Source organism: Polypterus senegalus, chromosome 6, assembly GCF_016835505.1.
Source record: "Polypterus senegalus isolate Bchr_013 chromosome 6, ASM1683550v1, whole genome shotgun sequence".
Lineage (NCBI taxonomy): Eukaryota > Metazoa > Chordata > Cladistia > Polypteriformes > Polypteridae > Polypterus > Polypterus senegalus.
The window spans coordinates 72,519,739-72,532,207 of NC_053159.1; the positions used below are offsets into that span (position 1 = coordinate 72,519,739).

The window sequence follows — 12,469 nt, forward strand, 5'->3', positions numbered from 1 at the left end:
GCATAAAGTTCTGACAAACTGTACCAAAGAAAATTCACAAAAGGAAGGATCCGTCAATATTTGGCTTGCATACGTAAAAGGCAGATGAAGATTTTTTTTGACTAATAAAAATATTTATTTCATAAATGCAGGAAGTTAAAAAAAGGAGTGTTAAATCTCTATAATGCATCTAGACCATCTAGGCTCATCCAAATGAACCGCAAGGGACTGCTTGTTCTTTCAGCTTTTATAGGAATGAGGGCAATCTCTTGAAGACGATAGGCCTTAGGGAACCACCCTCAAAGCACATGGAACATAATAGTAGATACACAGACATAAAGAAACTAAATGATCAACAATATTAACAAAGACTAGATGATTAAACAAATAATAAACATGAAGCACAATATCAACATAAACAAAAGAATAAAAAAATTACCAAAAAGACATTAAAAAAGAAACTTGAATACCTGCAAGGGGGGATCCCTGGCTGAAACATTAACAGAATGAGGTTAGTGCTGGGTTACAGTTAGTGTGTACAGTTATTACCCTCTCTAAGAAAAACTTCAGGTCTGTCTTTCATACTTGCACAAATGCTTACTGGTATTAATACACATAAGCATTGTTGTCACTTATTTAATTGCTGATAATAAAACCTCATGAAGCTTTTAGTAGGCTCAATAAGTACTTACTGACCCATTCATTTGGAACTGATAGGAACTGATTCAGTGGACTGATAAACAAACCAACTGTGAGATAATTTTACTGAGAGCTTGTCTGGAATTCATTTTATAAACAAATAGAACAAATAGAAATAATCTGTTGGGTCCGGTGCGTAATCTTAGATCACAAGGCACTATATATTGCACAGTGTAGGACATGTGACAACTTGGCATTCTCTTTAAACACAAATGCCATTTGTCCTCTCCCTTTCCTGTGCCCTATCTGTACTTGGCAAGCTTGGGCAGTGACTCATGAGCTATGCACATAGCCCTTGGGGTTCTGGTATAATGGGGGCACCTAACTCATCAACTTACTTTGATCAGAGTAACTTATTTTTCCTGGCTGGGCTAAAAGAATGTTTGCATTCCAAAATGCCTCATTTATTAATTATCTAGCATCCAGCCTCTGCTAAAGTTCTGGATTAATCTATTATTTTGGGTAAAAAACAGATATCTGGACTTAGAAGAGGGAAAGGCCATAAAACATAATTGTACATGATTGGGCGGAGTGGTGGCTCTGGGGCTAAGGATCTTCGTTGGTATCCCGAAGGTTGCCAGTTCAAATCCCCGTCACTGCCAAAAGAGATCCTACTCTGCTGGGCCCTTGAGCAAGGCCCTTAACCTTCAATTGCTCCCGGAGTGCTGTACAATCTCTGACCCCCAAAGGGTATGCAAAAACTAACAAATTCCTAATATAAGAAATTGTATAAGGTGAAATAAACAACAGATCAAGACCAATTAAATAGACTATTGGTGAGAGATTTCTAAATGAATATGCTTAACTAAATAAAATGTCAAAAATACAATAATCTTTTTATCTTTGGAGTACATTTCATTGTTCATTCACTCATTCATTTCTGTAAGAAAATGACACCTTGCCATTTTTGGTGATATTGAAATAACAGCATGCATGTGTAATCAGCAATTACCTTCTTTCCCTGTATTGCTTAATCTAGACTAGAATTCCATTGTTTCACATGCTGATCTTCACTGCTCTGACGTAACCCATAATACAAAAATGAAATACAATCGCTTTCTCTATATTTAGCATGTCCATGTAACAGCAGTTTAAGATAACTATATTTAGATTGCATGAGAGAGTGGCATTACCATTAAACTGCAACCTAAATCTAAAAGTTGTCTGTTCTGATTCACTGAATCATTAAACACAGTCATTACATGGACGCTTATCTTTTCCGCAGCTCATTTTGCAGAGAGGTCTATTCTGCCTCTTGTCAAGGGTGACCAGACATGAACATCTGCTAATTGAGTGAAGCAATTCTCCAAACCAGATAAAGTGTCCAGACTGCATTAAGAAAAATCTCATGCCTAAATGACCCACTTAGGAGTTTCATCGGGAGAATAAATGCTACTTTAGAATAGATATCAGGATGGACAACAAAATCAAGTTGAGATTCTCACAGTTTTTTGAGTCTTTGCAGTGAATAGAAAGCTAATTTTTGCTCCTTCGGTGAATTACCCATGCTGCATAGAGAGAGCAGGCAGACTCCACAAAGAAAGAATCACAGTCAGGAATTAATTAGGGTGTAACAGCTATAATACTGTAAACTGCACAAAGAGACATTAGGATAAAGAATTGTTTTAGAAAACGTGAATGCAAAATTAAAACTTCTAAGTAAAAAATGATGAATGATATACACGACAGTAAATCATAAAGTAGAGACAATTTGAAAATTACATGGTAACTGCAATAAACAGAAGCTGACCCAATACAACACGTTCGTGATGGCTTATGGGTAGTTCAAACACACACAGCGCAGCACTTTGCATTAGTCTAGGTGAAGCCAAAATCAAATGACATAGACACTCTATAGAAAGGCTTCAGAAGTTGAACGTATCCAACATAAAGAAACACGCACTGAGGGGACACTTCACAAAAGCTTTGAGAATTATGAGGGAAATAAAAACAGTTGGGCTATGCAAAAGAATTTTGTGATGGTGCCAGTATAGGGTCTTGCTCTCAAAGGACCCTAACTTGGGTTGCACAAGTTTGAAAGTAGATGTTTAAAGCTCAACAGAAAACCACTCAAAAACACATTTTTTGTAAATGAATTGTAAATGTGAAGCAATTACATGTTTTTAATGAGGGTTTTGTGTCTTTGTTCATTTTTCATCAGGTGAAACTGATTTTTGGAGGTCTGTAACCATTAATGTTTGTTTTCACAAAATGTATCTTTTATTTTGTTTTATTCCATTATTTTGTTTGCATGACACAGGAAGTGTGGCTTGTGACCACTAACTTTAGCGTTAGTTAGTAAGTAGGTCAAGTGCTAGTTTTTTTTTCGGCTTTTGATCTGCTTGCTGACTTTGATTTGGTTTGCCCCTTTGCTGCGTTCACTTGTGTTTCTTTTTGATCTTCTGGTTTCTACCTGGCCTAGACCTAACAACTCTTACCTTGCGTTATTCTCTGCCAGACGTTTCTTGTCTCTCACAATAATTCCTGGAGACAGTCTCATAATGAAGTATTAAAAATATGTGTGCTATTAGAAGTTATGGATTTTATCATTATACAACATTGAATCACAGTAGATTTGTTTGGCTTTTTAAACATTGATCAACAGAAAGAAGCTCTTCAATGTTTTTAATGAAAACAGATCTTAGCGGTTATCTTCTGAGGCTCTGTTAGAGTGATCATTGGTGGTTTCAACCTTCTTCCATTTCACAATTCAGAAATGGTTTCATTCTATTGCTGTGATATATGCCTCACCACAGTTTAATAGTCTACAGAGAGTTGCTTGGACTCCATAGTTTGTTTTTTGTCCTGATATGCAATATGGACTGTGGGACACAAGTGTGTGCCTTTCAAAATGAGGTCCAGTCAATTTAGTTTGACACAGGTGGACTCCACCTGCGGTGGGCTGGCGCCCTGCCCGAGGTTTGTTTCCTGCCTTTCGCCCTGTGTTGGCTGGGATTGGCTCCAGCAGACCCCCATAACCCTGTAGTTAGGATATAGCGGCTTGGAGAATGGATGGATGGATGGATGGACTCCACAGTCAAGTTCTAGACACATTTCAAAGGATAATTAAAGCAAACAGGATGCACTTGACCACAATTTGGAGTACCTAAGTAAAGTTCTGAATACTTACATAAATGAATGGCTTCAGCTTTTAATTAAAAAAAATGCAAACCTTTCTGAAATCATGTTTTTATTTTATAATCATTGGTTATTTAGTGGAAATTAATGGTAAAAAATGGCAAATCTATCAATTTAAAAGAAAAAACATACAACATAATAAAGTGTGCATAAAGTGAAAAGGTCAGAATTCTTTCTGAATCCACCTTAGTAATCAGGGACAAACACTGATTTAACTCGGTTTAGATCAACTTACTTGAATGTAGCACATTTTCCATGTGCTGTATATAATTGGAACACTGTACAAAACAATGATAAAATAAAAACAAAAACACTATGCAGTTATGTTGGCAAAGTCACTGTGCTATCTGTGCTGTACAAATAACATATCATACATATCATATATATTATAACATTCCAAACGTAACATCACTACTAAGGAAGTAATTAGTGCCTTTGAAATTGTAGAGAGAGAAGTGCAGCTTAGATTAAATAAGCTGCAATCTAAAAGATCACCCGGACCAGATAATATTTATTCTTGAATGCTTGAAAAAGTTAGCGAGTACAAATATAAACTCTTGAAACCATCCATCCATCCATTTTCTAACCCGCTGAATCCGAATACAGGGTCACGAGGGTCTGCTGGAGCCAATCCCAGCCAACACAGGGCGCAAGGCAGGAAACAAACCCCGGGCAGGGCACCAGCCCACTGCAGAAGTTTAACATGTATCACAGGTAAATTAATGCAATTAATTATTAGAGAAATGATTGAACAGCACATGTCTAGAGCAGGTGTGTTAGCAAATACTCAGTGTGGGATCAGATGGAAAAGATTGTTTTTCACTAATATGTTGTAATTCTCTGAATAAGCAACAAAAGCAAACAATAAGAGAGGTACATATGATATCATTTAGATTTTCAGATGGCTTTTGATGAGTAGCCACATGAAGAAATAGCGATCAGACTAAAAGAAAATGGGAACTTCGTGTACAGTCTGTAGGCAGCTACAAAATTGGCTCAAACTCTGAAAGTAAAAGGTGATGATGAAGGAAACTTTCTCAGAATTAGGTGATGTTAAACATAGTGTCCCTCAGGGATCACTGCTGGGGCTTCTGGTTTTTTAGTATACATAAATGATCTGGAGAAAAATATAATCAACAGCTGGTTACATTTTCAGATGATATCAAATTAAGTGGAAGAGGAGATAATACAGAATGAGCTACAGTATTAACAGGGGGACTTGGACAACATATAGACTTAGCTATATTTATGGTAGATAAAATGTAATGTTATTAAATATAAAGGATTACATGTAGGAGACAGAAATGTTAGATCTGAATACACAATATGAGGTCTGAAATTTAGTACCCCTTATGTGAAGGACCTGAGAGTCATAATAGACTCATCCCTATTTAAATCTAGAAGGTGTACAGAAGTGTACAAGAAAGGTATATATATAATGATATAAATAAGGATGTGTGGAGTTCAAGTTATGGGAGGTTAGGTTTAAGTTATATAACACATTAGTGTGACCTCACCTGAAGTATAGTGTACAGGCCTGCTCTCCATTTTACAAAAAAATGATGTAGCAGCATTACAGAAGGATCAGAGAACAGCGACTAGGATGATTCAGGGACTGAGAAGTATGAGCCATGTGGAGAGATTAAAGGAGTTGAACCTTTTCAGGGGGCATGAGTGAAGTGTTTAAGATTATGAAGGGAATTACTACAGTGGATTCCAGTTGTCACTTTAAAATAAATTCTGCAACAAGAAAATGGGGACATGGTTGCAAACTTGTTTAGGGCAGATTTCACAGAAATGTTAGAATGGATTTCTATACACAAAGAACCAGAGACACGGGGAGTAAATTACCAAGTAGTATGGTAAACAGAAGAACTTTAGGGACCTTCACATCTCAACTTCATGTCATTTTTGGACAATCTAGGTAACTTGAATTAGCTTGTTGGGCTGAAAGGCTTGTTCTCATCACATTTTTTCTAATGTTACAATATCCTAATGTTCTAACATATTTCTATACGTAGCAAATATATACAGTATAACATATGTGATATTTATAGATATTACTATTGTTATCATTATAATTATTATGTTCTTAATTCCTCAAATGATAATAATACCAGTAAATTGCACAAATATTATGGTAAGGCTAGTAATCAACAAAGTTAAGGGAAAAAAGCCTCCAGTCCACACAGATGCCAGAGAAAATAAACTTTAGATAGTCATGGCCATTAGAAAAAGGCAAAGCAAAACTGAAATGAATTAGGCCAAAAAGCGACCCAGAATGCCCTCTGTGGGGATTCTGTACTAATGTTTGACTTAGTTTCCATGATTTTGCTGAAACACAGCAAAGTTACCAATGGCAATGAAGTCTCTACTCTTTCTGAGTTTTCATACCTTAGCCAAGAGAGCTAACTTGGTTAAAGTGACAGCAGCTTTAAATGCCACCAAAACACTTAACATAAAGAGCAAACAAGCATACCTAATCAGATTTGTAAAAAATTCTTTCCACTTCTTTTTGTCTTTTGCCTTCACTGTTTCTGACATTCTGATATAATAAATGAATTATACTAAAATAACTGGCTGTCAGTTAGATGAAGACAGGGAACATGCAATTAAATCACTGGGCAAAGTAATGAGATAGCATGCAGAAGGTGAGGGCAACTTTTTGAATGATATACTGCACATAAAGTCTAAACAGTAAACACAAGCTGAGTTACAACTGCAAAGCTTTCTTTTGCTTGTCATTTTTTTTTTCTTTCAGTGCTCATCTTCAGGTATTTCAAAGCAGGAATATTTTCTTAAAAGTAGACAAGGGAAATCAAATCTGCTGCCTTCTCTTCGGTTAGCACATGAAAGAAATGCATAACGATGTGAGCCTAGCAGTCAATACTCTGCGAGCATCCTAGCTATTTCTTTATCTTAAAAACAATCTCTCCTGCCTTAGTGAATTTTTTCAGTTTATGATTGTAAATGCCGCATTCATTAAAACACTTTAAGGTAAGAAAAAGGTCCTCAGATTTTAAAATAGAAGCATTGAATGGTAATAGAGAAAGGTGCGTACACCTACTCTATGAGATGATTTCATACCCACCATTCAAAATGCTACATTCTAATGAACTATCTAAAAGCAGCATTGATTTCCATGTGCCAAATGTGCTAATCATGATTATTGTGAGCCTCTTTATTCAGAGATCTGAAATACAGACATACATCTTAATGAATTGTTAGTCGGTCAAGTGCTCAAACTATAAATCTGTAATTTCTACGCATGTGAAGAGGAACTTGAGCAATAGATTAAAGTAATTAATATTGTATGAATGTGAAAAGTTGCACTGATCTGGAACCCTGTTGTTCCTTTCCTGCGCCAAATGCTTGCAGCATCCCTGCCTTGGATAAGCAGGTTAGGAAAATGGTTGGATAGATGGAGGAATGACTGTATAAAAGGAAATACAGCCCTGATATTCTGCAGAAGTTCCAAACATACTATACATTTACTTAAGGTAATTATGTCATATTTGTAACTTTTGCTTATAGTCTAAACATCTCTCTCAAAAATTAGGGCAAACAATATCTTTATTTGACGACCTGTCTCTTTCCATGCTTGCTGGGAAGCACAAGTAACCCTAATAAACGCAGTGAAGTCTTTGGTTGTATCAGAACGGAACATACACATTTGAAATTTTGCTTACACATTTTTATTTGAATTTTACCACATTAGGACACCATTAGATACTATCACGCATGTGTGCCTAAGGATCACCATCCAAGCTCTTTCCAGGTATGCGATACCACTCTGAGCCAAGAGGGGGCATTGTTACTACCTGCCTTGTCACTTTCTGCCTCCACAGTCCCAAGAAACCACCCAGTGAGGGCAAGAGCTTACCTCTGGGTGATTCCTTGTGAGATGATTCCTTATATTTGCAACAAAGCTATCAGTCTTTATTATAGAAGCACTAACATATACTGTTGGTGTTTATATGAATGTGCATTTAAAATTCTGGTGGTTACATGCACATATGTTGGAATAGAATAATTAGAATAACATTAATCTAATTTATATTTAATTAATATAATATTAATAAATGTATGTACTAATTTATGTACCTTTAATAATAATAATAATAGTACATTTTATTTATACTGTGAATTTCCCATGCTCAAGGATGTCCTATTTCATATATCTGTAGTAATGTGTTTTTGCACAGATTATCCTCTCCCTGAAATTTTTTTAATTTGTCATAGGCTATAATTTAGGTAACTAAGGAAATTCATATTATTGAATCTGTCGCATATAATGTGGATAACTAAGGAAGTCCCTATTATTTAATGTAGACACTTAAAAATAAAGGCGCCAGAACAGCTCTTCAGAGCATTACAGTAGGAAAACCATCTTTGGTTCCCAAAACACCCATCCACATGAAACTTCCAGAAAGAACCTTTTTTTAGATCTGTAACAGGTTCCATACAGTGAATAACCAGGAATAGATGGTAAAAGATTTGTGAAATACCAAGGCTTCTCATTGCATACATCCAGTAACACAGGATAAGTTCAGGTTTTCTTAATCTGTTGGTGTCCTGCAGCCCACCACACATCAAAGATTTTTTTCCTACATATTAGGAGGTTTTTCAAAGCACAACAAATTAACTTCATATGCAAAGAAACTGTCCCACCGTACAGCATAGTAAAGAACCATATAGTGCCGTTAAAGAACCAGTATTTTTAAGAGTCTACTTGTGCAAAAAAAAAACAGAAATATAATACTGCCATTAAATATAATTACACGTTAACATATGGCAGTCTTTTCTTTTTAACATTTCCAAAAATGCAATTTTTCCAGTTACATAAGCATCAGCATTAAGTGTCTGATTTAAACCTAAAAAGATATTGACTTCCGTGAAGTTGAAAAAGAGATACCAAGAACTGAACTAATGTTCCACTTTCTATGAAATACTTTCTAAATTGAATATCTAGCATAACCAGCATAACAACTTAAAATTTCCTCTTAAAATTCCTTTACAAATATAAATTCATGCTAAGCAGTAGGGTGTCGTGCAGTGTTAGCTATTATGAATATAGTGAGAAATCAAGCAAAAATGACACCTTTTATTGGCTAACTAGAAAGATTACAATATGCAGGCTTTCGAGGCAGCTAAAGACCCTTCTTCAGGCATGATGTAAAATGAAAGAAAGTTAAAAGCTGGCCCTATTTCAAAATGCAACTTTATTAGTTTTATTAGTTTTATTGTCCTTTCGGGGAGAGTATTTGCTACGGCTTTTGCTAGACAGAACAAAAATGTCAGTGTTATTAAATTAACTTCTTTAGTAAAGCTACCCATTAAAGTGTATATATTGAACAGATACACATTAAGTGTTCTACTAACATTAGCGATGCTGTGCCTGTTGTCAGTCCACAAACCGCTGAGGCATTACCATATTTGTTGCTCATTCTGAAGGAGAGAAAATCAAAAGCACAGCTCATTCACGATTGCTGCTCCAAGTTTTCCCTTAGAGGCACCACATTCATAAGCAGGTTTCAACAAATGTGTACTTTCTAAAAAAAACACAGGCAGCTTCTTTTGAAGTAACTGGCAGCATGCTTTAAAACTCGGCGTTAAAGACTCACAAATAAAAGTTACTGACAATTGCAGAAGTTATACAATGTACATAAATATTTATACGTGAGGGGAAACTTGGGAAAGATAGCCTTGCAGATGTTAATATATTGTCTAAAGCATATTTTCAATACGAAAGGTTCACCTGCTTCCCATTGGCTAATTTAACTAAGGAAGCCAGAGTCCCCACAAAAAGACGACCGCCACTTTCTAAACGAGACCACCTTCCTCATTTGCTGCTCACCTGCTCGGCTCCCTGGAAGCAGATCCTGCACAGTGGTGTCCGGATGCCACTCTCCGAGCTGCTGCTCAACGAGAAGTGGTCCTCCGTTTTCGTTTTGTTCAAATCATCCGAAGAGAAGCTGCTCACAAGGGACGCCGAGAGCTCCGCTGCGGGTCCGACCCAGACCTCGACCTCTTCCCGTGCAGCGCCCCCTACCGTCGGCGACACCCAGGCTGCCCGCTGGGGGTAACTTATCAAGGTGTTATTGTTATCGTGAGCGCTGCTGGCGGATGAGACGGTGCTGCTTTGGTTGTGTGGCTCTCCGCCGCTCATGGGGATGAAGTGAGGTGGCGGAGCCGAAGGAGCCGGCGGCCTGAGCAGAAAAACCTTCAGGTCACTGAACAAGACGCAGCAGCGGCTCTTCAGCAAGCCCTGGTGGCGCAGCATTTGTCCGTGACTTAGTATTCCACAGCACCATAAAATGATCCCAGCCGCTACTAACATGTGCTCTTTTTGTTTCCGTTACAGTAGAGAGACGGTTACTCAGAAAGGTTACAGGCGAAGTTGTTTCTTCGAGCCTCTGGGCTTTCAGGTTTTTTTAGAATTACTGGCTTCGGTGTAACATTTGATATAAAACTAAAAGTTTCATTTGCAATTTAGTTGTGATTCAGTATCTCATATAGCTCAACGTGTACATTTAAGAGAAGGTCTTCTTCCAGTAACATGTTGGTTCACATGTATTCTTTTCGCCACAGTGCTTTCGTAGTTACTGTGGAACATCTGTTATGTAAATTGATTTCTTCTGCATTTCAAATAAATCCACATGCTGTGACATAATCTGTCATTTCAGCGAGTCTGCGAGGCTAGTAATACTTTCTTTAAAAATAATGTATAGAAGTTAAATTATTGCCAAAAGAGTATATATTATCTGGAAGCCAAAATGGGTGTTCAAATATATACTTAGCATGTAGAAAACTGGGAACCGTTGCTTGTTGACGAGCCCTATGAGCAGTAAAGTAAGTTTAATTTTAATAGCAAACGTAACCTCTCCAAAAATCTATAACCTCAGACAGATCGCCTCCCTTTTAAAAGAAAATACAACGTTCTCGTACATCAAGGTTCCATCTGTATGCCTGTGTGTATTTTCCAGGATTCCAGAAAAACAGCATTAAAATTCCCGTATAGTGTGCTTTCACATTCGGATGAATGTATTTTTTGGACTTCTTGAGCTTATATTATACCTGATAATGTTATGTCATTGCAATATATGCACATACAACGTTGGTTTATTTTGTACCGTAATTGGCTTGTTCCATTTCCCGGTTAAGCGTTATTTCCAGTCTCATTTTACCAGCGTAGGTTAAATTGTTATTCCAGCCGCTGTCCCCTGTATATCCGCGTAAAATGCAGCTGGAATTGCCGATTCCTGCAGTTAACATTATATTTGCTCCGAGACTTCACGAAACACATACCCTTTCCTTTCGGAGATATTCCGATCGAAATGTGAAACCTGCAAGGCGTGATCTGCTTTCTTGAGTGCAGTCGAAAACTAGAGAATGAAAAATAAAAAAATATTCCATGTATACGAGTGTGTATGTTTCAGAATCCAAAAGAAAAGCCACGTTGAACCTTCGGCACCAAAGAACAGAGTCGGTGAAAGACGCGGCTCACCCGTGAGGCAGTACGGCGGTTTCAGCACCAAGATCTGCGGGACAGCTCCGCGGTCCAGGCGCGTCACACAGCGGACTCGACCAGCGTTGCGGGGGCATGCTTTGGATGGCTTGCTTCACAGGCCTAGACTAACATTTGAAGAGCCCACAGATGTGACTTCTATTTAAATAGTTAGCAGTTCTGCGGAATTAGACTTATATACACTGACACAATGAATGTAACAAAAGGCTCATTAAAACTGAAACGTGAAACCTTTTCTGTCAGTGGATCACGCGGTTACAGCTGGAAGAGTTAAGTCTGTTCATTATGTATTTGTGACCTGTGTATTTTCAGTTCATATTTTAATTAGTTAGATACCAGATGTGCTTTTTAATTTAATTAAATATTGATTTTAAACTAAAAATATTTTGTTATTTGATATTTTTTATACTCTTTTGTATACGTCAAGGTGCCAGAAGGCAAAATAAAAATGACTGGTTTGAGAAACGTTTACTAGATAATAAAAACAATAAATAATGTTGTGTTAAATTCTTAAATGTACAAGACAATTTAATTTTAACACATGTAGTCATTGAAAAAGTATTGTAACAGAGTCAGCATTTTGACTTTTGATTTTTTTGACACAATTTGATTATTTTCACCATGATGCCTTTCTGTCTGCATCTGTATATGTGCCCACTCATCCACTGACACACATTAATTCTGATCAAATATGCCTCTTATTACAATCTGGAACCAGTAAAATAGAATTTGGAATGGAAACTTTCGAATAAATGCATTTCCCTTTTTTATAACAGTGACCCCAAAAATTTTACATTTCGAAAAAAAAGTTTAAGAAAATTGAGTTTAAAAAATGATGGTTTCAGTCTACTGTCATTTTCTGTTTACCGTGGAGAAAGGTTTTTCCATCTAAGGTATTGCAACTATGTTTTTTTTAAACAAAATGTTTTAAATAGAAGTAGATAGGTATGAAAATGTGTGAAGCAAGAAACCACTTTGTGTTGTTTAATCTATCTGTAGTCTACTAAACGTAATGAGTTTGAAGTTTATGCTTTTTTATGCAAAGTTAGCAGTGACGTTTTTGTTATTTTTAAGTTTAGATTGTGGACCCCTTGGGTCACAATTTGTTCTGGGAGATTTTAATTG

The 12,469-nt window shown here is 36.7% G+C and overlaps 1 protein-coding gene across 1 annotated transcript in view; it reads right to left on the reverse strand.

The window, feature by feature from the left end:
* Positions 1–11,576, reverse strand: part of LOC120531168 (E3 ubiquitin-protein ligase MARCHF4-like) — a 239,051-nt gene extending 227,475 nt beyond the window's left edge. Inside the window, exon 1 of the mRNA XM_039756333.1 lies at positions 9,674–11,576. Within this exon, the coding sequence (XP_039612267.1) occupies positions 9,674–10,156 (483 nt within the window). The 5' untranslated portion in view covers positions 10,157–11,576. The remainder of the gene's footprint in view (positions 1–9,673) is intronic.
* Between the last annotated feature and the right edge of the window lie 893 nt (positions 11,577–12,469).